Source organism: Passer montanus, unplaced genomic scaffold (genome assembly GCF_014805655.1).
Source record: "Passer montanus isolate IOZ18808 unplaced genomic scaffold, ASM1480565v1 scaffold69, whole genome shotgun sequence".
Taxonomy (NCBI): Eukaryota; Metazoa; Chordata; class Aves; order Passeriformes; family Passeridae; genus Passer; species Passer montanus.
The window spans coordinates 6,448,084-6,475,715 of NW_024372036.1; the positions used below are offsets into that span (position 1 = coordinate 6,448,084).

Here is a 27,632-nt window from a genome sequence, read left to right on the forward strand (position 1 = left end):
CATCCCTGCTGCCTCATTCCAGGCTGCAGGACCTTGGGCAGGATCCTTTGCCTCACTCTCTGTTCAGGTCTGGACTCTGGCCAGGGCTCCCAGGTACGTCTGCAGTGTGGGGGAGATTTCCAAAATCCCTTTCTCCCAAACCTATTTTGCACTGCTGGAAACATCCCCTCTTCTCTCACCCTGGGCAGCAGTTTTCAGCTCTTTGCTGCTCTCCTGCTTGTGGATTTTAACTTAACCCCTGGCCTCTGAGGTGGGCTGCCCAGCTGTCCTGCCTTCCCCTGGCTGTGAGTTAACAGGGTGGTTTCCATGGGATCACAATCCTTGGGGAGAGGGAGGCCTGCTAGTGAGACAAATCAGGACATGATTCACATGAATTTTTCTTGCATGTTCTCCTGTGCCCTCTTGTGCTATTTGATGTGAAATAAGCATGAGGGTGGTCCCACCTTGCTGCTCTGGATGCTGCTGTCTCTTCCAGCATTCTGCACATCCTCCCTGCCCTTGTTTTGGCTGTTGAGCATGGGCTCGGTATTTGGGAAGAGCTGGCAGCGTGCAGGGCAAATTACAGGCTGGGAGAGGGAAACACCTCCAGCCATGTCAGAGTGCTGAGCTTCTGGCAGCCTGTGCAGCTCAAGCTGGGGGTGGCTGGACACTTTTGGCAAAGGTTTTTGCCATTTGAGCAGATAGAGTTTGTATAACTTCATGCTTTTTTGCTTGCTCAGTGAAAATATGTCTTCAGCTAAGGACAGATGACATCTGTGGAGTTCAGGTGGGCTGCCCTAAAAGACCCAAGTTTTGCTGCCTGATGCATAGACCTGAAAAACAAAGAATGCTTGAAATTTTGTGCATTATGGGTTGTTCTTGTGGGACACTAGCAGGTCATTATGAGCTGGCTTTAAGGAAAAAGACCCACTACTGAAACATGCAGGATGTGTATCATAAAGATTCTTGATTGCATTCATTTGAAACTGGTGAGTAAATATATCTGTATGGGTGTATGCATCTTTGATTTCTATAGTCTTTGGTTTGTGATGTGCAGCTGTGTCCTTCAGGGAGACACAGAAGAAACTTCTGCAGCTTTCCAGTAAGATATGTAACATTAAATTTTATGTTAGTGCTATCACTTGCTTCAGATCTTGCAGTAGGTAAAAATATGAGTGTGTGAGAGTACTGCACATATGCAGATTGGAAGATTTAGAAGTTTTATAAATTAATCTCGTTTTGAAGATTCTGAAATTACTGTGGTGTTGATATGGAAGGAAACTCTTTCCTGTTGTTCAAAATTTAAAATTTGTCACAACTCTGAATAGAGCTTATAATTTGAGCAGCGTGGTTGAAGACATCTGATTTTTTTTTTCCCTACTTCTCGCCCTCTTCTTGTTCTTTGAGGAAATGCCATTGTTATTTAGGATACTGGATTTAGATGTGTTGCACACACATTCACTAAGAATAGCACTGCAGTTTGGAAGCAGTGCTGTATTCAGGCTCTGGCAGCCTTGCCATGTTGTGCTGCATGGTTTACCCAAAGCCTACACTTAACCAGTGTGGGCTGGCAACACGATTCACTCAGCAAAGTCTGTCTCCTTTTAGGCTGTGTCAAGAGAGTTTTAACCTGCTAGGGTCTGTGGTCCATCCTCGTGTCCCTCAGAGGATTTTTGTCAGGCTTTCTGATGCTGACTGGCCAGAGGGGGGAAGATGCTGCTTCCAGCTCCTGCCTCAGTTAAATTGTGACCCTGTGCCTGTTGGAGCTTTCTTTGGAGTTGTCAACTTCAGGGCAATGCACTCAAATATAATTACTCAGTTTGAGTCTGCCTGTCTTGAGTCCATCCATTGTGGCTTTCTAGTTATACTGTGTGATTTGTTAGTGAAAGAGCCCAAAATTAACATGCCTCTGTACAGCTATTCCTGAAGATTAAAATCATGTTGGCTTGCATTCCCTGTTCTAAACTGCCCAGGGATGGATACCAGAAACATTACACCTGAGTTATATGTCATAGTGAAATGTGTAAATAACAAAACCATCCCAACAAAAAATGAAAAGGTCTTTCCCATACTTCTCTGGGAAGGGAGTGGATGTGACTGCCCTGTGCTGAAAGCAGGTACCTTTCCTATTACTGTAGTAAGAAAAAAACCAGATTACTTGCTGAAGGTGTTTCTTGTGAAGGCATCTGACTGGTAGTTTGCTTCAGCTTTGCAGCACTGATTTCTTTTTTTGTCACATTAAAACAACTGCTTGGCCGGTGTCTTCATCCCCTTTGTAATATGGTTTGTGCAGAGAGCTTTGACTGGAAACATTCATTCAGCTGCAGTTATTGCCATTGCATGTGCAGTGCACCAGATCGAGTAACACTGTGTGTGTGTATTTAGTTCTGGAAATGCTGCAGGTGGCTTTTGTGTCTGGAGCTGAAAACGGGTGACCTGGACCTGGTTGTGGCTCTTCTGGCTTGTCTTTCCACTTCTGGCTTGTCTTTCCATTGCTCTCCTTACTGCTTCAGTTAAAGCTTCTGGATGTGCATCCATTTTGGTGGGTGTTGGGAAAAATATTTTGAGTTTCTTGTTGCTACTTGACATTTATTATAATGAGGTAGGAAATACATGTCTAGGAGGAACAGGAGATAACCATAACTGGAAACTTACTTTGACTTAGAGTTTAGGGAAATTTCCAGTCAAATACATAAAATCCTGAGTGTTTCTTTAATAAGGGAAGGCAGCATTTGTAGGAATGCCAGCAGTGCTGTTGGTGTATCACTGGTGCCTCTGCTTCACCAGCACCCTGGAAGCTTGCAGTGTTTGACTGTCTGTCAGCTTGTCATCTTTTTGGAAATTGGAACACCTGAATTGTGTTTTGGCTCTGTTTTTAGGAGAAGTGTTTCTGATTGGGGATTCTGTACCTCCCTCCAGCTGCATGTCAAAACCAAGAATATTAAAGTGTAACTTTAGATGTCTCCAAGACATTTCAGGCCTCTTAGACACCAGTGACAGCATGAGACATGCACTGCAGCCCTTTAAATTATTTTATTTTATTATTAACCAAACCCATTCTTTTGCTATATTTTTGTCTGCGATATTGTAGGCAAATCATTAATATGTGTCATACTTATAAAATCATTTTAGCAATAATATGTATTAAAAGCCATAAATATATTGTGTGTAATAAAAGACAACTTTTAACTCTGCAGAAAGATAATGTTGATTTATAGCTCATTTCCCTATTGGAAGAGTAAATTGGTTTGCCAAAATAGGTCAGTCCAAAGGAATTGAAAGTAAGCCCTCCATCTTGAGTTAGAAAATATTTCCCTATTTGTAAGCCCATCACAAGGGATATGAGCTGCAGTGGGTGAATAGTGGGTGAATGTTGTCTCCCAAGTACAATCTTGGTCTCTGTTTACTCTTCTGCCACTAACAGAGCTTCTCTTACTGCACAAAGACCACAAGAAGGCAGGACAGGGAAAGGAAAAATGTCATACTTGCAGTATGTGACACATGACAATAAAATAAAGTACTAATAATGGATTTTGTGGTGTAGGTGGTGTTCAGGGTTCCAGTTCACAGGAAGCCATGCTCTCCAAAATGGTCATGGCCTTTCTTGTATGAAGGCACCATGGTAAGTGGGACTGACAAATGGCAACAGAAGTGCACTAAGGGAAGACAAAAATAAGACTTAATGGCTGCAAAGATCAGTAATTTAAATAAAGTTCAACTCGCAAGCCCTGGGCACCCATTCCATTCAACAAACTCCTCATCTTCCTCCCAAGCCATTTTCAGAGCGGATGCAGAAACTCATGCTTGTGTTATAAACATTGCTTTTAAACCCATGCTATTCAATTCCTAGTCACCTCTCATTTCCAATGTGGAAGGAGCTGTGAGGAATCCCTGCCATTGCAGTGAGGCACTTTCTGTGTGTGTTTGAGCAGCGAAGGGGAAAGCTTGGCAGGCACCACGGTGCACAGCAATCACAAGTTCAGACAGGACTGCAGCTCTTCTGGGCTTTTACTTGTCAGCCACCTGCAATGAGAGCGTTCCAGCCCTGTCTGAGAGTGTTCCAGCCCTGTACCAGGCTCCTGAAAAGCTCTGACAGCTGGAGCAAGCTCCCGTCAGGCAGCTGGCTGATGGACTGCTCCTGCTGACAGCTCCTTGCCAAGGCAGAGGGTTGTCGAGGGATGGTTGAAACAAGCTGTACTATATCTGCTTTTTCCCAGAAAATGTTTCCTGTTCCCAGAGTGAGCTGGGTTACTGTTAGGTGTTGCTGGGGTTGCCCTTCAGCTGTTTTATTACTGGAAAATGTTGATTTTGTCAACAACAATTGCTGTTAAATCCTTACAAATAAGAGCCTGTGACTGCACAGGGGCAGAGTCGCCAGAGGCAAGTGCCTGGGAAGCTTCTGTGTGCAGCTTGTCTGACCCTTTGCCTTCTGCCAGGACTTCTGCCAAACACAACATCCCATTTTCCTCGATGTCATGAGGCCAGTACAGGTCTGTGATAATAGCAGCCAGGGAGTGATGCTGATTGTCTGTTGCATACAAGACACACCACAGTGTGGAACTGACTGTACAGTAGGTTTCTAATTTTTTGTGTGTTATACTAAAATTTCCTAAGAAGTGAAACTTTAAATCATGGAAAGTAATCAACTCAGAAGCACATTTTTAGATAGGCAACTCTATGTATCCTTTGGTTATTTCTTCTGTCTGCAGTGGAAATCATGTTTGAGCGTTTTTAATGACATGGGTTCAGATTTGCAAAGGGAAGGTGAGAGCATTGCATCCAGGAACATGAGCACTTGGTTTTATGTTTGTGTCTGGGTGGTCCAAATCATTATGGCTTTTTGCAAAACCTATGTAGGTTCCTCAGCTGAAGAGGTTTTTTTTTTCTGTGAAACGTTGTACCTGGTTGAGATACATAGGAAACTGCAAAACTGATACTTTTCAATTATTAAAAAAAAAGAGAAAAAAGGGAGGATTCAAATTTCTCTTTTCTACACAGAAGACTTCAGGGTAAGGTCTGTCCTGGTTCTCTGAGGTACTTTTCAATTATTAAAAAAAAAAAAAAAAAAGGGAGGATTCAAATTTCTCTTTTTCTACACAGAAGACTTCAGGGTAAGGTCTGTCCTGGTTCTCTGAGGGCTGGTAGTGGGACAGGGATCTCCCCCAGCAGCCCAGAGGCATGAGCAGAGCTGGGACAGGGATCAGCTCTGGCTGCAGGGACAGGGGCACCCTGAGACTGAGCCCCTGTCAGGGCTGGAGCTGCTGTGAGCATTTTGGGCAGTGATACATCTCACATGCTTGGGTAAAATTCCACATTATTTCCAGTGTATTAACTCTCAGTAACAATTAAGCAGTGGTTTCATTTTTCCGTGAGAACTATTTCTAGCTTTGTACCTTTTCTGTGGATTATTTTTTCCCCCAGTGTGTTTCACAGGCTCCTTTTTACAGCCATATCTCTGGTCCACATGGCAGATTTGTAGGTTGTCAGTCTGCTTTTAGTGGCAAGCCCTGAAACCTCACAAGTCAGTTTCTCAGACTTTGATGCTTCTGTGAGGAGGAAACAATGAGAAATACAGTGGCATCTCAATCCTGCCATTCTTAGGCAAACACCTGATCTTTAGTGTATGTTTTCAGTGTCTTTGACTAGTGTAATATTTTGACACAGAAGAAACTGGTGTGACAAGAATACCAGCAAGTCTGTACATCTGTTATTTAAAAATATCTGTTCCGCTACAGGTTTCTCTTGTTTTGTTTTTAGGGTTTTTTTTTCCTTTAGTTGTCATCCTAAAGATATTTATGAAACTTGAGATTTTTTTCAGTACTAAACTGATTTTGTGGAAACTAAAATTCATAGAACTGACTATTAAAGGATAATATCCTAATTATGTTAAGTGAACCCTGACCTTGGTAATTTGAAGCTGTCTGCCAGCTCTGCTTGCTGCAGCTGGTCATTCCTGCCAGATGTTGTTCATCAATCCCTACATATCAGCCTGCCCTTAATGAAAGGGACCCAGAGCGTGGCCATCCTTAGGTAACGTAGCTGCACCAAACACAACCCAACTTCACATTTCCCTGCTGAGCCCTGCAGCTTCCCAGCACGCTCTGTGCTGGTGTCAGGAGGCTGAGGCTGCACCTGCCACTGCATTTTTAGGAGCTGAAGGAAACAGGGCATCATCATCCTTCTTGCTGAGGACCATGGTGCTGGCCATACCTTTTGTATTTTTTGTATTTAAAACCAACAGGTTGGCCATGTCCATGTTCCTCTTCTTTCCAAACAGGTTTCTTTCAGGGTTCTATTTTAGGTGCTTCAGTCACCTCTCCTGTTTCTGGTAGTGGCAGTGGATTTTCCATAGCCCTTTTCCCTCTCCTGAAGAAGTAGAGTGTAATTCTGGAAACATGGCCTCTGTGTTGAGGTCATTAAGTTTGTTTAAGTTGTTATATTGGTGTTGCCAGGTCTTCTTTTGCCTTAACCAAGCAGTTAGGGTTCCAAAGGCAGGGGAAATTGAATATTGTTTTAATTTCTTTTTATTTACTTACTTTCTAGTTTGGGGCCATTTGCAGTTTCTGAGCATTGTCTTCAGCACTACAGCTACGTGTGTGTGTGTGTGTGTGTGTATATACACACACACATATAAATATATATATAGATAAAGAATCACTGAATATTCCGAATTGGAAAAGACCCACTAGGATCATCAAAGTTCAACTCCTGGCTCTGCACAGGGCAGCCCAAAGAACCACACCTGACAGCATTGTCCAGGTGCTTCATAAGCTCTGCCAGGCTGGTGCTGTGAGCACTGCTCTGGGGAGCCAGTTCAGTGCCCAGCCACCCTCTGGGGAAGAACCTTTCCCTAATATCCAACCTAAACCTCCCCTGACACAACTTCAGGCCATTCCCTCAGGTCCTGTCACCACAGAGCAGAGATCAGTGCCTGCCCCTCCTGTTCCCCTCACAAGGAAGCTGTAACTGCAGTGAGGTCTCCTCAGTCTCCTCCAGGCTGAACAGAACAAGCGCCCTCAGCCTCTCCTCTCACAGCTTCCCCTCCAGACTCTGCACCATCTTTGTAGCTTCCTTTGGATGCTCTCTAACAGCTTTATATATTTTTTATATTGTGGTGCCCCAGACAGTGTGTATTAGTGAAGCTGGATCTCTTAAGCCAATATCCTCTCACATGACCTTCTCTATCAGAAGGAAATTTATGTACCCTCTTGATTTTGATGGAAGTGAGAACATCCTCCTGATGGGGATTTGCCACTGACGTGAATATTAATCAAGAAAGAGCAAGGGTTTGGAGGGACTGTCTCAAATGTTCCTTCAAAATGTAATCAGCATTATTTTTTGCTGGCTCTGTGAAAAGAACTTTTGACTCTACCTTAGGATGTGATTAACATTGATTATTTTAAACAAAAGGAGCAAGCTGCTTCTCATAAATTGGTTTATACAACTTCTGTGCTTTTGGCTATATTAAATACTGTTTGTTGTGAGGCTGTTTTTAATGCTATTCTTTGTAAAAAAATTAAATTCCTGTCTCCTGAATCATGACAACAGTCGCTTACTTTTTCCTTCAGTTTTGGTTTGCTATTAATTTTGAAGCTCCTTTACATCTTCTTTTGGATTTTGAGTTCCACCTGTTTTTCTGTTGTCTTTGCTCAGTTTTTACCCTGTTGACTGCCCTACTTCCTTGGAGCTGTTCTTTCAGCTGTTCCTCACTGGTGTAATGCCTGCTTTTTCTCTACCCTTGCAAAGCACTAGTAAAGCATGAGCAGAAGTAGTCCTGGAGTCCTTAAAGTGCCCGTTTTCTTCAAAGAAGGGTTCTTGCTGCCAGCTCAGGGTTTATAGTACTTCTGTGTTGCTTCTGACACTCTGTGACTCCACTTACTAAAGAGCAGGCGGAGATCACTGTCAGTAACATCACATTTTTCCACTCCCCCTCTGTTTTCTAAGAATTTGTTGGAGAGTTTCCTGTAGATTACAGGCAGCTCCTGATGCTAATTTTCAAGTGTTGGTGTAGTGTCTGACACTTGAAGCTGAGATTTTTTTCGTAGGGAGCCTTTCTTTTAGTCTGCTCATAAAATCTGAAAGACCTTTTTAAAATGGCAGAGGTTCAGAAATAATGTGTCTGAAGGATAAAAAACCCCAGTGTATCTGGTACTGTAGTATTAAAAGTTAGAAACTGAGATGTGCCAGTTTCCAGTGTCAGCATTAAAAATAAAAAAAGAAAAAAATTTCTTCTATCTGCCACCAATTCAGAGTAGATCAGGATTAGTTTTCAACCTCCTCCTTTGGAAAGTTATCCAAAGTCCACTGGAACTCGTCATTAGAGAGACTTTCAGCTTAAATGGTCTTTATTTAATTAAACAGTTACTAGTAGGTCTACCTCTTTTCAGTCCCTTATTGGCCTTCTATGGGTGACTTCCTGTTTTTGTGTTTTCAGTGTGCTCCTAAAATGTAGCCTATGTTAAAGACTCTTAATATCTTAATGTAAGGAAAAAAACCCCATATTGAAGTATGTTCACAGGAATTATTTCTCTGCTTTCCATTCAAAGTCACTCCCTTCCCAGAAGTGAGAGTCCCTTACTCCTGACTGCAGTGATGATGTGTACATGGATTAACCACCACCTCATGGTATGGAATAACCACTGAGACACTGCTCCAGGCTCTGACCCCTCACAAAATACAGCCTTTGCAGAGCCTTTGAAAACACCCTGTGTTTGTCAGACACAGAGTGCAAATTCTTCTGTATGGAACATTCTTCTATATCCATGGACAACCCCATAGCTGCTGTACTTGTTGAAGGCTTAGCCAGAGTTTAGGTACAGCAGAAAAACACAGACACATCTGTATTCAGGATAACAAATATATTTTGCAGAATGCAGCCAAATAGCTGTGTTTTGTGTAGGTGTAATGCAGCACGTACCTTCCTCAAACCTATTGATTAAAGGATGTACATTTTGTTCAGCTGAATTGGTTTGCATTTTAGTGTTCATGACATTCATGACACTTTTCATCCTCTCTCTGGTAACTGCCTGTGACAGTTTCTGGTCCTAAAAAGAGATGCTGCCACTACATTTTTTAGCATTATTTATTGAGGAATACTTTAAGATCAAACTTTGAATTTGTCACAGCCTGACCAAGGAAAACATTTTTCTCCGGTCTCCTCCCTGTTAGTCTCCTGCTGGCATAACTAGCTGCCTTTCCAAATGATCAGTGATTTCTTTTGTTTGCCTGTCTTTTCAGAGTTTTTATTTTGTTTTGCTGTAATTCACTTTATTGAAAGTTCCTTATTCAGGTAGAGGGATCCTTCCTTTAAAAGGGAGGAAAGAGGCTTTTGGACCTTTTCTTGACAGCTAAAAAAAGCATGGATGCTAACTTCTTTTTCTTCTGCTCCTCATTATTTAAGACTTTGGGCAATGAGCCAAAACAAACCAAAACCAGCTCACTGGTCGGGCTGAAAATCACTATCACTTGAGGGCACTATTCATGTATGTAATATTTAGAGTTTTCCCTTTGAGCCAAACTCCCAGCTTGATCCCATCCTCTTGATGAATCATTGTGGTACCTTGTGGCTCATACTGCTCACTACCAAGGGAACATGGCTTATGTGGGACACATGGATCAACAAAGGAGATGACTGATTCTTTTCTTGAAGTTGTCCTGATGTTAACTCCCAAGTGTATCTTTATTGGCCTTTAGAGCTTCCTTTTTTTTTCCCCCATGGTAATCAATGCTTTATTCCAATAAAGTGGAATTTAGAGGCTTTTCATCCATATATTTCACTTTTTTTCTGGTCTACATTTTCCTTAATTTTCTGTTGAAAACCCTATATGTAAATGTATACACATTTGATAACTTGAAATTAGATTAAATTGTCACTTCCCATTGAATCACCCAAAATGTCACGTCATAGTTAGGTTAAATGTGAAAGGAGCTTTGTCTTTCCTCCCAGTACCAAGAGTAGCCAGTGCCTGCAGACTACAGAAGAGGCCATCTAGGTTTATTTAATTAATGTTTCTGTGTGCTCAAGACACTAAGAGCAATTCAGGGCAAACCAGAATTTCCAGAATTAGGATTCTGGAGTTTAGAATTTCCAGAACTGGTATTCTGGAAATACCTTGTTTGTTTTCATTGAATATAAGGACACCATTTGCATGAAGGATATATTTTTTTAACAGCTTCAAATGAATACTATTTGAAAACAATCTTTGGCCATTTAATTGTGTAAACTGTAAGCAGCATTTGAACATCCTGCTCATTGTCTAACACTAAATGCCTGATTACAGTGAAAGCAAATTCATTTGCAATGAAGCAAGGTATCCAGGAGCAGCCTGGGACTGCACTAAGGTTCCTGGATCTTATGGATGTGTTGGCAAAGGGGTTTGTAGCTTCTTGTTATGTCTGCCAGCTTTCCCTTGACTGCAGCTGTGTTACAGCACTTCTGCCTGCATTGAGTCAGAGCCACTTGAACCACTTCCACTTTTTATTGCCAGTCTGGAGTGGGAAAAATAAACCAAAATCAGTGGTGGAAAGTGTTTTGCTTTGGTTTTGCTGTATCTAAGATATCTATGTGTGTCTATAAAAAGAAGCAGACTTCAGTTGTATTTTACAGAGCTTTTCTGGACTAGCACTAACTTCTGTATCCATACAGTTTCCATCCCACTACTGATTTTTGTGAGAGTAAACTGCATGGGCATGGCTACCTGCTTCTGGATGTGGGACTTCATTCAAGTGAAGGAAACTCCTTGAGCCAGGAGCAGTGCTTTTTTTGTTGCACAATATTTGCCAACACATGAAACAAGTTTTATTTAGTTATCTGCCTTCTATGCAGAGTGATAGCTCTCTCAACATGTAATTAATCTATTTGGAAACACCTTCAGGGCCTGGTGTCAGCTACAGTGTTTGTTCATAGTCACATTGGGTCACAGATGGCAAGGGAGGAGGAAAGAGATTATCTTTTGGGAGAAGAACCCATGTCTGCATTTTCCTAATCCGATTAATGATTTCTGTATAATTGTGTGGTTTTACTTCACAAAGCATAAGCTACTGCTGGTGTGCAAACTTCAGGCATCTCTGACCTCTTTTGAGCTTGATAGTTCTGAAGTTTTCTGTTCTGCATTTCAGTTGTGCTTTGATTGTGACTTTGAAAGAGCTGTTCTTTGATGGTATCTTGTATGAGGCCTCTCTCCTGAAGCAAGTTAAAACCTGTGCACTAAAACATGGTGTTTGCATCTTAATCAATACTGAGACAGAGTCAATTAATCTGTGTACAGCCCTGAGGGGGGATCTTCTTGATGTAGGATTGCTTTCTGTGCCAGAAAGACTGTACACGTGCAAGGAATAGAAGCACAACAGTGGCTGTGCGTGTAAACTCAAATCTGTGCTATACACCTGTGTATTTCCATATATATGAGCAGGGAAATGCCTAAACATCTCTGGAAATTATTCATTTGGGCTAATAAACTGCACATAGAATTATTAACTTGGTTGGCATTCAGAAACATGCCATGATTTTCTTGATACCCTTTGCTTCTCAGTTAAGCACAATTATTGCTGAATACCAAATGGTTGTGTTTCAATGTTTTAAAGTCCATTCCAACCCAAACAATTCTATGATGGTAGGATTTCTAATAAAACAACAACAAGAACAACAATATATATATATCTATAAGGCTTCATAGACCAGATGCAACAAAACACCTAACTGTGCAGGCAGTTTTTAAACAAATACTGAGGTCCCGCCAAAGCAAATGGTTTTTAAACATGAGCTTTGCAGACCTCTGGGGTGTAATGTTCAGCCAGTAAAGAATGAGATGAAAAACCCAGCTTTCCATATTTAGTACCATCATAAAGAAGTGCAAGTAATTTTACGCACAAAATGTGAACATCATGAACATTTTGTGTCTTTTCTGCCCCATCACATGCTTCTTCCAGACTTCTGAGGTCTTAGGGTGACCTTAGCCCTGCCATACTCCAAGAAGCTCTTCAGTTTGCTGCAGTGAGCTAAGGTTTTAAATTCACAGATTTGGTATGGCACATATTTGATACACCTTCAGGTACTGTGGAATGTAAAACTCTGAGGCAAGACATTGGAGGAACTGAATCCAGATGTTGCAGACTTACTGGTGGAAACTGGTCATGCTCATCTCACACATGGTTAAACTGATTAACTTTTTGAAAACGGGAGGAATTCCCAAGCTCTTGTTCTCTGATTTGGGCAGAGCCGGGCCGGGAGCGGGGCCGGGGCCGCTGCGATGAATTCTGTATAGGAATGACAGCACCGAGCTCTGCTTTCCCCACGCGTCGTGTTCACCGCCGTTTTCCGTGGCATAAGGCTATGCTTTCTCAGAATCTCCCTTCAAGGCTCTTACCAGGAATATTAGAAGCCGAATTATCCGTTTGTTTAGCAATATAAAAAGTGCACTAAAGTAGACAAAGTGATGAGTTACTAGCCCTCTCTCCTGACACACTTTCTTCAATAGCTCTCTGGGGTGAGGTTAGTTTACAAAAGCTGAAGATATGGGCTTCTACCCCAGAAAATGATTGTTGTAAATGGATTTTCCAAAATGTCTTTTTTTAATACTCCACTAAACCATGTCTCTAAGTGCCACATCTTGGTATGTTCTAGATACCTGCAGGGATACTCACTCAATCACTTCCCTGGGCAGCATGTTCCAATGCTTTTAACAATCCTTTCAGTGAAGAAATTTTTCCTGATAGCTATTTTAAACTTCCCTTGGCCCAGCCTGAGGCTGTTTCCTCTCTCTCATCCTGTTGGTTATTACCTGGGAGAAGAGACACACCCCACGTGGCTACAGCATCTTTTCAGGGAGTGATGAGTTATCAACCCCAGCTCCCTCAGCAATTCCTGACAGGACTTGTGTTCCAGAACTTGTGCTGTTTCAGGGCAGTAAACTGAAAAGTTTCAGGTTGGTTTAATGTGCTACACTATAGTTGTCTATGGCTTACTTTAATTTAAAGTCGAAGTGGTAGGTAATTCTTAGGTCAGTCCTGGGAAAGCAAGTGTGCATAGTTCTTCTGCCTCTTCTGTGTCACGTTCCTTCTTTTTCTCTGTTACAAAGGAATTACAGCGTGTGAAGTGTTGTTCATGTGTATGCAGTGGCTTGGCACTACCTTCCATGTCTAACACAGAACAATGCTTTGTCCTTACATGGCTTGGTAGCCTGTTTTGAATGTATGTGAAGAAGAAATGCTTTGATTTGTGGCTGAGAAAATGGAGATGAAATGGCATCACCTCTTCTGTAGCTCTCCAAGCCAAGCCTGTTGTGGTTATTAAGAAAACATTGATTGTTAGGAAAGAGATCTGACTCACTTCTCATTTTGAGGTAGAAAATGAGCCAGAAATGGGAGATGTCGAGCTCCATCAAGAGAGCCTTGTTTGAGGGCAAAAACAGTGTATAACTCTTTAAGGTCAGTTTTTCTTAGAAAACTGTCAGAAGCACTTAATTGTTTCTTGTCTAAGGAAAGGCAAATGCATAAGAGCTCACATAATTCTAAGACTGACTAATTTTAAATGCCAAAGTCACTGCCCATTAAAATTTGGACAATTATTGGTGATAACACTGAGTTAACAGTTTTATAACCCTCAAAGTGAGTAATTACCTAAGAGTATTCCAGTTTCTGGCAGAAAAATTGATGCTTAGAGAGGTACTAATTTACATATCAAGGTCTTCTAAAGCCCTCAGGGATCACAGCTTGCTCTTTTTGCTATGCAGTCAGATTTCAAGTGTAAAAAAGTTTGGGTTTATGTTCAGAAGTCTCTCAGATGTCAGTGTTTAGGTATCAAAATTGAATCTCAACAATAAATATTAAAAACCCAGATAAATTATTATAAGTGATAGAAAGACTTTGTTGTGTACAAGTCCCTCAGTTTCAGAGGAAATTCACTTCTTCAGGTCCCAGCTCAAACCGGTGGAGGGATTCCCAGTGATCCAGTTCTGGGGAAGTGCTCCCATTGACCAGCTGCAGATACCTGGGCTGGGTTTTCTTGAGTCTGGTAGAATAAGAAATCAATTTCACCATTTTCTGGGCAGATTTCTGGGTTTTTTTTTTAATAAGAAATGGAATCTGTTGACAGATGTTGACAGAAATCAAACTCTTGAGTTTGATTTCTGCTGAGCAGTTGCACGCTTTGCACATGGAATCAGTAGCTTATTGAGGTGCCTGAATTAAATAATTTTGTCTAATTTTAAGCAGCAGCTTGTACAGACCATAGTCTCAGACATCAGCAGATGGTGATGAAATAACCCCAAATGCTGTAGCAGGAGATTCTGTGTGAGAAGCTCCTGGGGCCCCTGAGTACCTGCCTATTGCATGCAAGGTTTTTAAAAGGATATTTCAAATGGGGAATTTGTATGAGCCCTTCTTCGTAGAAAAGTTTTATCTAGAATTTAGACTAGACTTCATGTTCTGAAGTTACTAATTTTCAGTAAGTGTTGTTTAGGGAATTTTGAAGGTTTTCTTGCCAACTGCTTTGTTTTATTGATGGATTATTTTTGTAGTAGTGCTCCATCTGGTTTTGTTTTTTAGAAAGCAGCTTCAACCTTTATTTTAAGTTTTCAGCCATTGCACAGGGTTTTAAAAGTATGGAGCTTTGTTGTCTCTTTATTTGAACAATGCCGGAAGAATTCTTGAAACCAAACTGTGTTTTTGATTTGAGTGTAATTTGTGTTTGCAGGTCATGTACCTCAGTGTCTTGTTCTTGGTGTCAGGATCTTACAGGTCATTAAGGATGGTTGGACTTGAGTTATTTACATTTTACTTTTGCTGTTTGGCCTGATGGCTGTTAACTACCATTGACACTATGGAACCACTTTATAGTGAAAGCTCTGATGAGCCCCTTCACCTGAACCTGCTCTGCTCTTTCTACAGTAGATCACCTACATGGTAGCTGTAACAGAGGAGCTGTCACTTGGCTTGTGCCACTTAACATTGCACTAGGAGCACCAAGAGAAATACTATTTCACTTGATTATCAAATCCATTTGCCCTTTCCAAATTCACTATAAAGTGGGTCTGCTATGACTGAGCTTCGGAGAAGCCCATGCTGATGACATTGCATAGATTATTGCATCCTAATCTTGCATGTCTTTTCTCAAAGCTTTCTTTTATTTTTAATTTATATTTCCTTTCTTGCTGCAGTTTTTTTTTTCTCTTATTTTGTATTGTAGGATCGGGATATTCACCCCTTGAAGATGATGAGGATGTTTATGCACGCAGTAGATACAAAGGTGAATGCTTTGCTTATGTGCTAAAGAGGATCAACTGCTTGCTGACAGAAAGCTTCATTCTTCTTTCTTTTCATGGATTGTACAATCTTGGTGATCCAGCTCCATGTTTTTTCTCATGGATATTTAGATCAAGATTTAATTTCTGCTGTTTCTAACAATGGAAATTAGACCAAATATTGATCACAACTCTTTCATGCACCTGAGTAAGTAACTTTTACATTGCCTTTGTTCCTGGGAGATCAGGTTATTGAATGATGAAAATCAGGAAGAGCTTCTCTTTCTTATCCATACATGCTAACAAAACCATCAGTGATGAGCTGACACAAAACCTGGGCTTACTGATGGTAATGTATACAAGTACATGCAAGATAACTTGATTTTCATGACTTTTTTCTTTCCATAGAATTGCTTGCATTTCAAGTTAACCTGTTGCCTGAAGTGCCAAGTGAAGTGTGTTTAACAAATGCATGTGTGCATTCCTAAACCAAATTATGTAGCTGGATGAGTGAACAGATGGGCATGTTTATAAAGCAAATTCAGGTTTTCTTCCCTATTGTGGAAGACTTTGCCATTCAGCAAGAGTGAGAAGTTTTTTGCCACTACCAGTAAATCTTCCATTTGCTGTGTTCAGACTAAAAAGTCTGCTTTTGTCTTAATATCACTCTTCTCTGCCAAAATTCCTCAGAAGCCTAGACATTAAAGAACTGTAGCATTTCATTTGTCACTTCAATGGTAACTGTGTTTCTTTTTACTAAATTAATCTATGGATGTACTAGAGTTGCCATCATTTTGATTACTTAAAAATACTGGTCACTGATGTCTTGTTGTACATTATTGATTCTCTGCAAAGAATCAATGGGCCTTATAAGTGGTAAGTCATAAAATAATTCAGACATTTATGAACAGCCAAGGGACAACACAGCATTTATGGCTATGCTGCTGTTTTCATAAATGTCTCATCTTCCTCCCAGTAAAATATTGAAATATAAAATTTTGCTTTCAAACACGTGCACAAATAATTCTCTAAAGCTTTATTTAGGTTAAGCAATTTTTCGTTGCCTTCTAACATGTGATCCTCTGCAGACACATAGAAAAAGAACTCAGAGATCATGAAGATAAATCAATGCCAATTCATGCCAGGGCAGGCAAGTAGTTAAAATGTGGATTCTGTGTAAATTCCTTTTGTATGGTGATCCAAAATGGATTATACTCGTGTCAGCCAAAATGTCACCAGGGTAAGTGAAACATAATGACTCATTCACACAGATATTAAAAACTGCCCCAAGTTTGGAAGCACTACTGCCAAATGTTGAGGAACAGACAATGTGAATCTAAGAATATAAAGCATTGGAACAGAAAAGACTGATTCTTCATTAGCATACTTCTTTATGTTGGTTTTTGGGGGGAAGGGGATGGAGAAAGACAAAGCAAGGAAAAGCAGGCTGTCTAGCAATCTTCAGAGCTTCTCCTCAGATGTGCAGTCCAGCATTTTGGGTGTGGCCCATTTCTTAGCAAATACAATTTACCAATAACAGGAACTGAATGGATTTTTGTAGTTGAGGTTCACATATGTAAGCAGCATTTTCTTTCTACACATGTGCAAGCAAGCACACAGATTCATCCTCTTTGACATCTGCAAACAAAACGTTGCAGTTTACTGGGAGGGGTGAAAATCAACCTCCTACTAAACCCTTTTGTCTTTATCTGGCTGTTTTCCCACTTGGTCAGCTTTCCAGAGAAACATGGCCAAGATTTTCTGTGCCTACAGCATTTTTAAGGAGTTTTTCCCTTCCTCCCTGGTGAACCATCAGCTCTGTTGGTTGGTGTTGCAGCAAGCAGCAGTACAGCTGGTCACTTTGTGTGCTCTTTGTGAAGGAAGTGCTCAAGGTGTTCAGACAGGACCAAGGGGCTGGGGGAGATGATGCTCTAGAAAGTGCATTCCTTCCTGCCACTTGGCATCTCTGATCATATTTCATGAGGAAAGGTTTCTTGAATGCAGCAGTTCCTGTGTTCATCACAGCTCTAGTGCCACTGCTCCAGTGATCCTCATTCCTAATATGTTTTCTCAGATACTGTAATGATCAGGCAGTATTCATAGCTCTAAAGGCAACATTGGGGGTTCAACCATTTCTGTTTGCTGCCTGTTTTCCAGTGGTTTCAAACAGAGGATACACTACTAAGTGAAAATTCAGGATATTGCATTGCTGAGGGATTTCTTAGTTCTTTTTTGTGCTGAGGTACAAACTTTCAATTAAACAAAAAACGAGTGTATGGGTTCTGGTACCTCAAAACTCAAATTTCAGTTGAATGAACAGAGCCTGGTATAGATGGTGAAGTTCCAGAAAAGGTGTCTGGGAAATCTCTAACTTTTATAATCCCCAAAGCCTTCAGGAACACAGCTGATCTTGCCTTGAGGCAGGGAACAGCTTATGTAACCCCTTGGGGCCTCACACAAACCTAATATTCCACAAGTGCTCTGTGTAGCTGCTTAGCCTTTGAAAACCAATATGTGCCTTCACTTAAAAATAAACAAACTTTGATCTAAAACTTTGTTGTATTGTTTGATGTGCTTTTCAAGTTAGCTGAGTTTTTTCCAGCAGTATTGCTTGGTCTAACCCCCAATATTTGTAAATGGCTTGTAAACCCTGCCTCACCCACTTTCTTCTAATCACAATCAGTTCTAGAGTAAGCATTGTAATGTTTTAAATCAAACAGATGTTCCCCCTGAGCTCTTCAAGTTATCTGCATCCAAGAGCATGTTTGCTTTTGTTTTTCTTTCTGGCAGAATAATTTGGTTCAGTGTAAGATGCATTAAGATGGTTCTGTGTAGGAGCTTGTTTTGTTTCTGGAAATCACTGTAGCTGCAATGATACTACAGGAAAGGCTTTTACTTTCTCAGTGTTGTTTTTGTGCAATAAACTGCAACTTTTACCTGTTAGTTATCTTTTTAAATATATATATATATGTGGGTAGCTGTTTACTCAAGTCAAGTGTGTTTGTAAAACCACAAAAACTTAAAGAAAAACTCAGGCAATATACAACACCTGAAACAGATTCTTTGCCCTTTTTATTTTTTTTTTATTAGCCTCTTATATGCAAAGCATATTTTTCTTAACACCCTTTACAAAGGAAGTCAGCAATGTGCATTTGGAGTTTATACATGTGGAAAACCCAAGGCATAAATGTCTCGAACTGATTTGCTGAATTATATAACTGGCTGGGGTGAAAGCTCAGCCCAAATGAATTTTCATCCACCCAGTCCTGCCCTTGCAGACAGTGTTGTCTTAGTAACTTCAGGTTTAAGCTCTTCTGCAGGAAAACGTAGTTCTTAGGAAAACTACAGGCCTAGTTCTTAGTTAAGGAGATCTTACAAGCTTGGGTATGTAAATAAATGGAAGTGTAAAGTCTCAGGGCATGGGAAGAACAAGTGGGACAGAAAAGCTGGAGAGTTTGGGCATGAGACCACTGATGCTGAGATTGAGGAAGGCTCAGGAGTAGGAGGATTTCTCCGGGAGGTGAGTGAGACAGAGGCTGTGAATCCAAGATGTGTGGCTTCCCCCAGAGAGTGGTGCCTGAGACTGCACCAGCAGCCCTGGGGTAGCAGTTCAGGAGGCAGAGCTGGGTGTTGGCATCACTCATTTTTTCAGCAGTTGATTTCTGCTCCCATTAGCTCACACTCCTCATCTGTTGTCTCAGTTTTCATTTGGTGAGCAGCAAGCATGAAAAATGGGAGCCACTGTGATACAGACCCTCAACAAAATGGCCCAAGGCAGTGGATGTGGGGATTCTTTAAATGTGTTGTGGGAGCTGTGGGATAGAGATTAGGGTGAAGGACAGGAAATAGTTCTAAAAAAAAAATCAAACCCCCAAACCAAAACCCACTTTCCACCAAAGCACTTTGCATAATTGTAAGGTAAATAGGAGGATATATTTGACATTCAGAAAACAGACTTATAGGTGGGAAGAAACAGCTGGGATGATTGTGGCTGAGCCAAAAAGCTGAACTGTACTTCACCCTTAACCTGAAGGGTGCTGTTAGACCGGCCTGCTTGTGTTCTGTGCCTCAATTACTGTGTATTTGGTGATACTGGGAATAATTTCAGTTACACATCTTTGTAAAGGGCTTTTTACTTGTATTGCTGAAAGACAAAAATAAGCATATCACAGTACAACTGCTTCAGAAATTGACTAGTCTAGAGGAAATGTGCCCTTGGTCTAGGCAAAAGATTGATAATTAGTCTCTGATTTTAGTCTGCAGCTACTGTTTGTGTTTATTCAGGATCAGCATTGATAAATACAGATGTAAAATGTAGTTTCCTTTGGGAAAGTGTAAATATGTCCTAGAGACACAGCACACTAAATATAAATATTCCATGTATGAGAAATGCTGTATTGATTGTTGTTTGTTTATGTATGGAGCAGATCCAACTAGTATAGGAAAATGCACTTAATAACTGTAGGAACTGAGCTAGAAGTGAACACCTGCCAAACATGATCTAGAATTTTTTTTAATACTGTTTGTGACTTTGTAAGTATGAAGGCTAAAAATCCTGTGGTTTTTTGTTTAGGTTTTTTTTTTCATCTTTCTTGCAAAATTCAAATGTGTTTTCATGCCCCTCCCTCATGTCAAGCATTGTCACACAGGATTTCAGGATTTGTCATCTTTCCTTTTTGCTTTGCAATCCCTCCCTCCCTCTCTCCTCTCCCAGTACATGCTTTTCAAATCTTGGATCTGAGAAAGGGGCAGGCTTAGTCACTCCTTGTGTAGGAAACTCCTACTGAGGAGCTGCCCATTTTCTTGGTGCACCCTGTTGTCAAAGCTAAACAAAGACTGTGAAACTTTCTTTGGCTGGGAAGGGAGGTCTCTACTTGCTGCTCTTCTCATCAGCACTGCAGTGTGGTGGTAAATCCTCACAAGGTAGGGGTACCCATATCCTGAATATTTGCAATGGGCCTGGCCAGTTTATAAAGGTTCAGTTGGCGCAGGTTCAGTGTGACATATTGGCAATATGATTTATGTAAGTGGTCTCTTCTAACCATGGGAGGGCTTGAATTGAGTTTTACCAGGCACAGATTATTATGGAGCAGAACTTAATTTTTTTTTAATGAGCACTAAACTAAGTGTGGAAAGCTGACAACTGCAACTACATCAAGGTGTTCCTAGTGCAAACTTCTCTTATCAAAGAGCAAAAGTTAGAGCTAACAAAGTTGAATGTGTGCTTAAAAACAAGAGGGAAAAACGGCCCAGTTGTCATCAAACTGCCCACATGGTGGCACACTTATTCCATGGACAAAAAGCACTGTAAAACCCTACCTGCCCTCACAACCCCTCCAATATAATGGCTGCAATCTTTAATGTTTGTCATAAAAAAAGAGCTTCCAGTCTTTAAAGGGCTGACTTTCTGATGTTCAAGTGCACCTCTGCAGTGTTCTCCAATTTAAAGGTTGGTGGCTTTTTAAATAAGAGGGTTTTTCCCATTTCTTCTCTGTGACCTTCATAAGCAAAGTGATTTTATACTTGTGTCTGAACTTCAATTTTTCTAATTGCTATGTATGGGGCTTTTTTCTTCTCTGTGTCAGAAACACCGTGGTGCTCCCCCATTAAAGTGAAACATGGTTATGCAAACTGCAGGACACCTCAAGGGGAATATTACAAGAATGTGTTGGGCACAAGATGTGATATTCGCTGTCAGAAGGGCTACGAGCTGCATGGCCCTCACCAGCTAATTTGTCAGTCAAGCAAACGCTGGTCTGGGAAGGTGCTCTGCAAACGTAAGTGGTTGCAAAATCTCAGTGTGTGTGACTTGTGCTCCAGGTTCAGGCAAGAAATTCTTATTTGCCATTGAAACTGATCTTTGGATTGTTTTTTTAAATTTATTTTAAAGGTTGGCAGTATGCTTGGATATGTAGATTAGTTTGTTGTTGAGGATCTCACAGGGGTGCATGATGTGATAAGCCTCAGTAGCACAAACGCTCTTGGCAGATAAGGAATATTTTATCCATGTGAGATTTTGATTTGTGGGAATAGTTTTATGACAGAGCTACAAAGCTGTTTTAAAATATTGCCCATCTTAGACTTCCTAAGTTGACACAATTTGTACCAGGTGTCTAAATGGGCTCTTACAGTAAAACATTTTCTGAGAAGAGAGGAATAGGTACCTGTCATCCCTTTTCTCATTAAATATTGTATCAGGCCACTAACTCTTAAGAAGAGTTAAATTTGAAACGTAGCTATGAGAACAGTGTGGAAAAACCTCACGTGGAACATGACTTTCTCTCACTTCTTGTTTGCCAGCTGTATCTTTATTTCTGTGTAATACCCCACGTGTGCATTACTCTAAAGGGAGGGTAACGAGTTTCCAGGAGTCTTTATTTCCTTTTCCAGAAAAGCGTTGCCCTACCCTGTCCATGCCAACCAACGGGGGCTTCAAGTGTTTGGATGGTGCCTACTTTGGCTCGAGGTGTGAGTACTACTGCTCCCCGGGGTACCAGCTGAAGGGGGACCGCATCGTCACCTGCATGGACAGCAAGGCCTGGAGCGGCCGGCCGGCGGCCTGCGTCGGTAAGTGACGTGTTGGTCTGCTTGGTCTCATCCCAGGGTACCTGCCACTGCCAAGTCCTGCACACACCGACTCCAAAAGGCCTTTTTGATCCAGTTCATGGGGAGAAAAAGCTACTGTCCTGTGGGGTTCACAGTCTCTGAACCTGAGAGAAGCAGAGAAGAGAATGATCAAAACAATTCTTATCTAATTTGTTTCTGCACAAATGGAATGCATTATGGAAGATTGTCTACCTGAAGGAATTTGGTAATTGGATTCTGATGTGAGTGGTTTATTTTCTTGACCAATCCCTGCAAGATGTGTCCTGATGGTCGCTCAGGAGACAGTCAGGAGATTTTGTTCAGTTGAGTTCTTGTTCAGTTTCAGTGTAGATCTAATATAATATAGAATAATATGGTATAATAAAGTAATTAATTAGCCTTCTGATATCATGGAGTGAGATGCATCATTCTTCCTGCCCGGCGGGCAAAATTGCACCAGTACTGTCCCTCTTAAGGAAGCAGAGAGCAGCATTCCAAGGGTGTGAGGTTCTGTCACTCAGTACTTTCAGTCCAAAGCCAGTAGCCAAGCATTGCCACTTTTAACAGAGATGAGTCTGGTGTGAATGGCCAGCACTTTACAATGCTTCTCATAGCCTTTGGTGATTCCTGAATGACTCCTTGATAGCCTGTGGTTACTCTGCTGCTCTTCCAGCATGTTCTCTGTACTGGAATCTGTCACGCTCTCTTCTGCTTAGTGATGAAAAACAGGTTTGAAAGTAAACCCATTGTCTGAACTGTTTCTTCTGTGGGATCATAGTCTTCAAATATATCCAGAGAATGTGAATGGATTGTAGTTACCAGCATGGCTGCAGTGAGCTAATTTAAATTTCAGCCTAGTTCACTCTAGTTATGCCAGCAATTTTCATTACATAGTCAATGGTCTCCTGGGAATCTCGGCTGGAAGAAGTATTTCTATATACATAAATCAGAAGAGAGATAAACAAATATTGAGATTTAACTTTCCTGACTGCTAATGAAATTTCAGCACATAGTGAAGTCTCAGCCTGCTGCCCCTGTTTCTGGGAAACCTCTGATAAAAGCTTCAGCAGCCACCCACAAAGAAAAGTATTTCTTGGCCATCTGAAATGGCTACCAGTGATTTAAAGCATGTGGGTGGTAGAGTGGTTGTGCTTAGTGTCTTGTGTGTATGATAACTTGGTTTTCCTCAGAACGCCTGTGGCTCAGTCTGGGTTGGCAAATGGCTTTGGTGTGTCTCCACTGTGGCCTGATGTTCATAAAGTATTTTTCAGGTTTCCTGTTTGGTGTTGTACAAATGTAGAAATGAGCTGATCTAGACTGTTTGTGGTGTCTCTTGTTTTTGCTTGTAAAAACAAGCTTTGTCTTTCTCAGTGGTGTGGGCAGAGGAAGGAAAACAAACCTTTTATGTTTGGAAATGATAAAATATTGTCCTCTGTATTTCCTGGCACTTTCAGAAGCTCATCTGTTTGCAGAGATGGTGAGCTTATTACAAAGGATGCTGTCTTGCAGAGTAAAGTAAGCAAGTACCTTAAGTAGTAAAGAAAAGAGGCTAAGTTAGCACTAACACTTCTCTTTATTCCAAAAATGCAGAGTAGTTGTTGCACAGGGTTTCCAGTCCCAGTTGTTGCACAGGATTCCCAAGTAACCCAGTAAAATTAACACTAAGATTTAAGTTGTGGTAGTACTGCGTAATTTGGAGAAGGTCTATTCAAATCTTGTGTGCACAGAGTTCCTGTATGGAAATAGTGAGATCTGCTGTTAGCAGACTGTTCAATAAGGTTATATTTTTACTTCTTGATAGGCAGGATAGAGATTTTTTTTGTGACCAGACATCACAGACATAATTGTGGCCAGGCGTAATTCTAACAGTACAATGACATTTGCAATTGAACACTTCTTCTTTAGTGTAATGCAGAAGTTACAGAACTGCAGCCTGCACAATGGCCAGGAGAGGACTGGCTGAACAGCTCACGTTCAGCTGAGGAGTGAAATTGAGGAGAGCAATGAAATACAGAGGCAAAAGGGCTGCTTAATGTCTTAACTTTGATATACAGTTAGTTGCACTGTGCACAGTAGGGATGCTACTTGTGATCAGAGGCATGGGCTGATAAACTTCATGTCATGGAAGTGTCCTGGGGATTCCACAGCTTTCGGCATTGATGGCTAAAATTACTTCAGACCTGAACTTAAAGTGCCCTTGAAAACAAGGGGCTTGCCTCTACCCTTTTATACTGCAGTTACACTGTGTAGCATTTTTGCACTAAATTATGTGGGCTTTGCAGTACAGCAGTGAAGTTCCATGTAGGAAAGGCACAAGGCCTTTCAGTAGTCAAACTTGTATTCATTAAAAGGAAGGGAAAAAAAAGGTGTATTTTTAAAATTAGATATGTTCTAGCAGTGACTTATAGAAGTCCTTATAGTTAGTGAGTATTCTGTCCCAACAAAGCAGACTGTCTCCTGCCCCCACCCTGTAAGAGGAAGGATATCCCTCATGTTGCTGAAATAATTTTGATTAAAAGAAAAATCAATGTACAGCTGGTTTTGGTTATCAGTTAGCTAAAAATGCCAATACTCACTTGAATAATATTTCCATTATATCTTTAATGCACTGTAACATGTATTGAAATAGATACTTTCCTCTAGAAGATTGAAAAATGTCCCTGTCTTTTCTTCTGGAAAGATTGCCTCTTCCTGCTGATTGTATAACAGAGGCTGTGGTAAATGGCTGTCACCAAGCTAAGTCATCCTTCTGTCACATCCTGAGGCTGTATTGATAGGATGCTTGTCCTAGTAGTGCTGGCTGCTGATGTAAGATATTATTATAAGTGTTACTAGGAAAAAATCAGATGCATTGATTCTCCACAAAATGGTAATTGTGCCAGTCTTCTGGTTTTTTTCTCATTTTGCCATTACTGGCAATAAAATAAACAGCATGTTAAGAGTAACATGCAGAGTTACTGTGCAGAGACAGGCTGATGTTCAGTGTGCTTTAAAAATGCTCTTAATCACATCAACTCCTGCACAGATGGACAAAGAAATGGATGCAGATAAACAGAACATCCAAGCTCCTTGGGTGTGATTTTGGACATCCCTCCTTGGAGTTCAAAGCCATCCAAAATTACTCCTTAACTGAACTATCTACAGAAATTTACAGTAACTACTTTTAGTTGGGTTTTGTGCATTGCAAAGGGCTGATCATTGTCAGCTCTTCTTACAAAAAGGTGAGAAGTAAAGGCTCCACGCGTCTTGGCTTGGGATGAATCCAGGGCTGAGGAGGCCAGCTGGAGGTGGTCCTGGGCTACCCTGACTGCAGGGAAGGAGCTGTGGAGAAAATGCACAGCTCTGGCAGATGCTCCAGTGCCCTTTTTTGTCACATTCATTTGAACAGACACTGAACCTCCGAGGATCCAGTGCCCGAGCGTGAAGGAGAAATCCGCGGAGCCCAACAAGCTGACAGCCAGAGTGTTCTGGGACACCCCGGAGGGACGTGACACTGCCGACGGGATTCTCACCGAGTGGGTGACATCTCTGCACGTGTGCTTCTCCTCCTTCTTACTCTTCTGTTAGCAATTCTGCAGGCCAGGTTCCCTTTCCCCTTCATTCATCCTAGGTGCTTTTTTATAGCTGTCACATATCACTGCTCTGTAAAGAATTGCGTGTTTGGAGGTGAGTTGTTCAGGAGCTAGTTACCCAGTTGTGGGTGTTTAGAGCTGGTGGAATAAACAACAGCAGCATTTTTACTGCACCTGTGAAGTTTTGCAGAGCTTCTTTGCGGGTCTCATAATTAACAAGTTTTCTTACACCAACCTTTTGTACATAACAATGAAAGTGGAGTGGTGCATTGGAGGTAACAGAAGAGGTAAGTTTGACTGTCTTAAAAAAAAACAAGGTGTGTCACAAAATAAAATCTGCAGTCATCTTTAGGTTTCTTCCTAAGGTAGTGCTGGCTACTGATGTCCCAGGATTCTGCAGTTACCTTTAACATAACATTTCTTGTTTGTAACCTTGATGGATTTAAACATTGGATTTAGACATTACAGTTCAAAAATTTCTGTATCACTTTCTACGGTTTCACAGTTCCATTTTGCAGAAGAGCAGGGTGTACTTCTCATGGTACCACTGTCTCTCATTTTCCCATTTTTACCATGCAGGATTTAGGTCAATCTATCTGGATTACTATAATGGTGGGAGCATGGAAAATCTGTTTCTTTCAGTAAGCAAGTTACATCATTACATTAGTGGACTGGTTAAGCTTAAAAGCTCAAAGTTGTTAAGCTTGAAGATGTTTACAGTTTCATGTGAAAACAAAAAAACTAATGAAAGACAATGATATTGCCCTTTTATTCCTATAATTTAATAATTTCATAAAGAATTCATTACATAATTAAAAACTTAATTGCCATTGATGTCTGACGTAACAATTTGGTGAAAATTAACAACATCAAAAACTACACCTGGTAAAATAAAAATTTGTAAAATGTCAGAATTAAGACATTCTTAAGTCATTTTGACAAAGAAATGTCTGATAGGCAAAAAAAACGGGGAGTATCCCATGTAGACTTTGACATACAAGTAACTGTTGTCACCTCAAAAGAAACAAACTCTTGGTTCAGTGGAAGTTTTTCCATAAATCACATCTCTATTTTATAAAATATTGCTAAACTCCGCTGTTTTATAGAGTATGCAGTGCTTTTTTTAAATGTACATTCCTTCAGTTTCAGGAGTACAAAAGCTTTTCCATTACATGGTAACCTCTTTGATTACATGCTCTCTGCTTCAGTACTGAGATTATGTTTTACACATCTGAATTCTCCCACCTTGTTTGCAGGACAGGGGCAAATTCCAGGTGAAAATGCTGCTGTGGACACCACACCCTTCTGCTTGTGACACTGAATCTCACTTTCTGTTCCATTTCTGTACATATTAACAGTTGCAAATGATAATCACAGGAGCAGTTCAGAGCAGCTAGATGGGAATACATCCCCACTGCAAGAGGCTGAAAGTTTTCTTGCTTAATGTTGACTTTTTCTTATGTAAGGAGAAGGAAGCTTGAGCTCCTCTGGGCATGATAGGCTTGGCTACACTGGATTGTGTGTAGGGAGGGAAGGGAGCAGACCCTGCCCACTCTAACCCCTTTGTCTCAGCAGGGTAAGCTGTAGGTAGCAAATTTAAATACTCTGGTTGCTGCTGCCCAGCTTCTTACTTTGCTTACTCTCAAGTCTTCTGTCCTGCAGGCAGCCAGACAATCCTAGCATGCCACAAACCTCTCTCTTTAGGCTTTTACAGCATTGTGAGTAAATAAGTACTGGTGAATTTATGAATGTCTCTCCTGTTTTATCTCTTGGTTTAGTGTTATTTTGAAAGGCCTGCCACCAGGGTCACATTTTCCAGAAGGGGACCACAAAATCCAATACACTGTGTATGACAGAGCTGAAAACAAAGGAACTTGCAAATTTCTTGTTAAAGTCAGAGGTAAGGATGTTGTTTTACCTGTAAATACAGACACTGATTTGGACCTGGCTTAGTAGGCAGTTTGAAAATTTCCTCATTTCTGTATTTATCTGCATATGTTTGTGTATATAAACTCCTGTGATGATGCTGAAAGGAAGAGCAGAGTCTTGCTGAAGACCCTGGGGGCCAGGTCTGCAGCATTGCTGCACATCCAGGGAGAGCTGCTTTGATCAGCCCTGCCTCCAGCTCCACAGCCCTTCCCTCCTGCCAGCTTCTCCTGCTACATAGCCTGTGAGTTGCTGAAATGAGGAGGTGAAGGCATTTGTTTCACATCTCTCAAGCAGGTCTACCCTTTCACAGGTCCAGATGTTAACCTCT

General features: G+C 41.0%; 1 protein-coding gene across 2 annotated transcripts in view; it reads left to right on the top strand.

The window, feature by feature from the left end:
- The window catches only part of SRPX (sushi repeat containing protein X-linked), a 39,570-nt gene that overhangs the window by 6,369 nt on the left and 5,569 nt on the right, over positions 1 to 27,632 (top strand). The window contains exons 2-6 of one of the 2 annotated variants that reach the window (XM_039729408.1): positions 15,164 to 15,223; positions 20,804 to 20,995; positions 21,609 to 21,785; positions 25,192 to 25,318; positions 27,154 to 27,275. In XM_039729408.1, coding sequence (XP_039585342.1) covers positions 15,164 to 15,223; positions 20,804 to 20,995; positions 21,609 to 21,785; positions 25,192 to 25,318; positions 27,154 to 27,275 — 678 coding nt within the window. The remainder of the gene's footprint in view (positions 1 to 15,163; positions 15,224 to 20,803; positions 20,996 to 21,608; positions 21,786 to 25,191; positions 25,319 to 27,153; positions 27,276 to 27,632) is intronic. The other variant, XM_039729409.1, reaches the window with a different exon arrangement.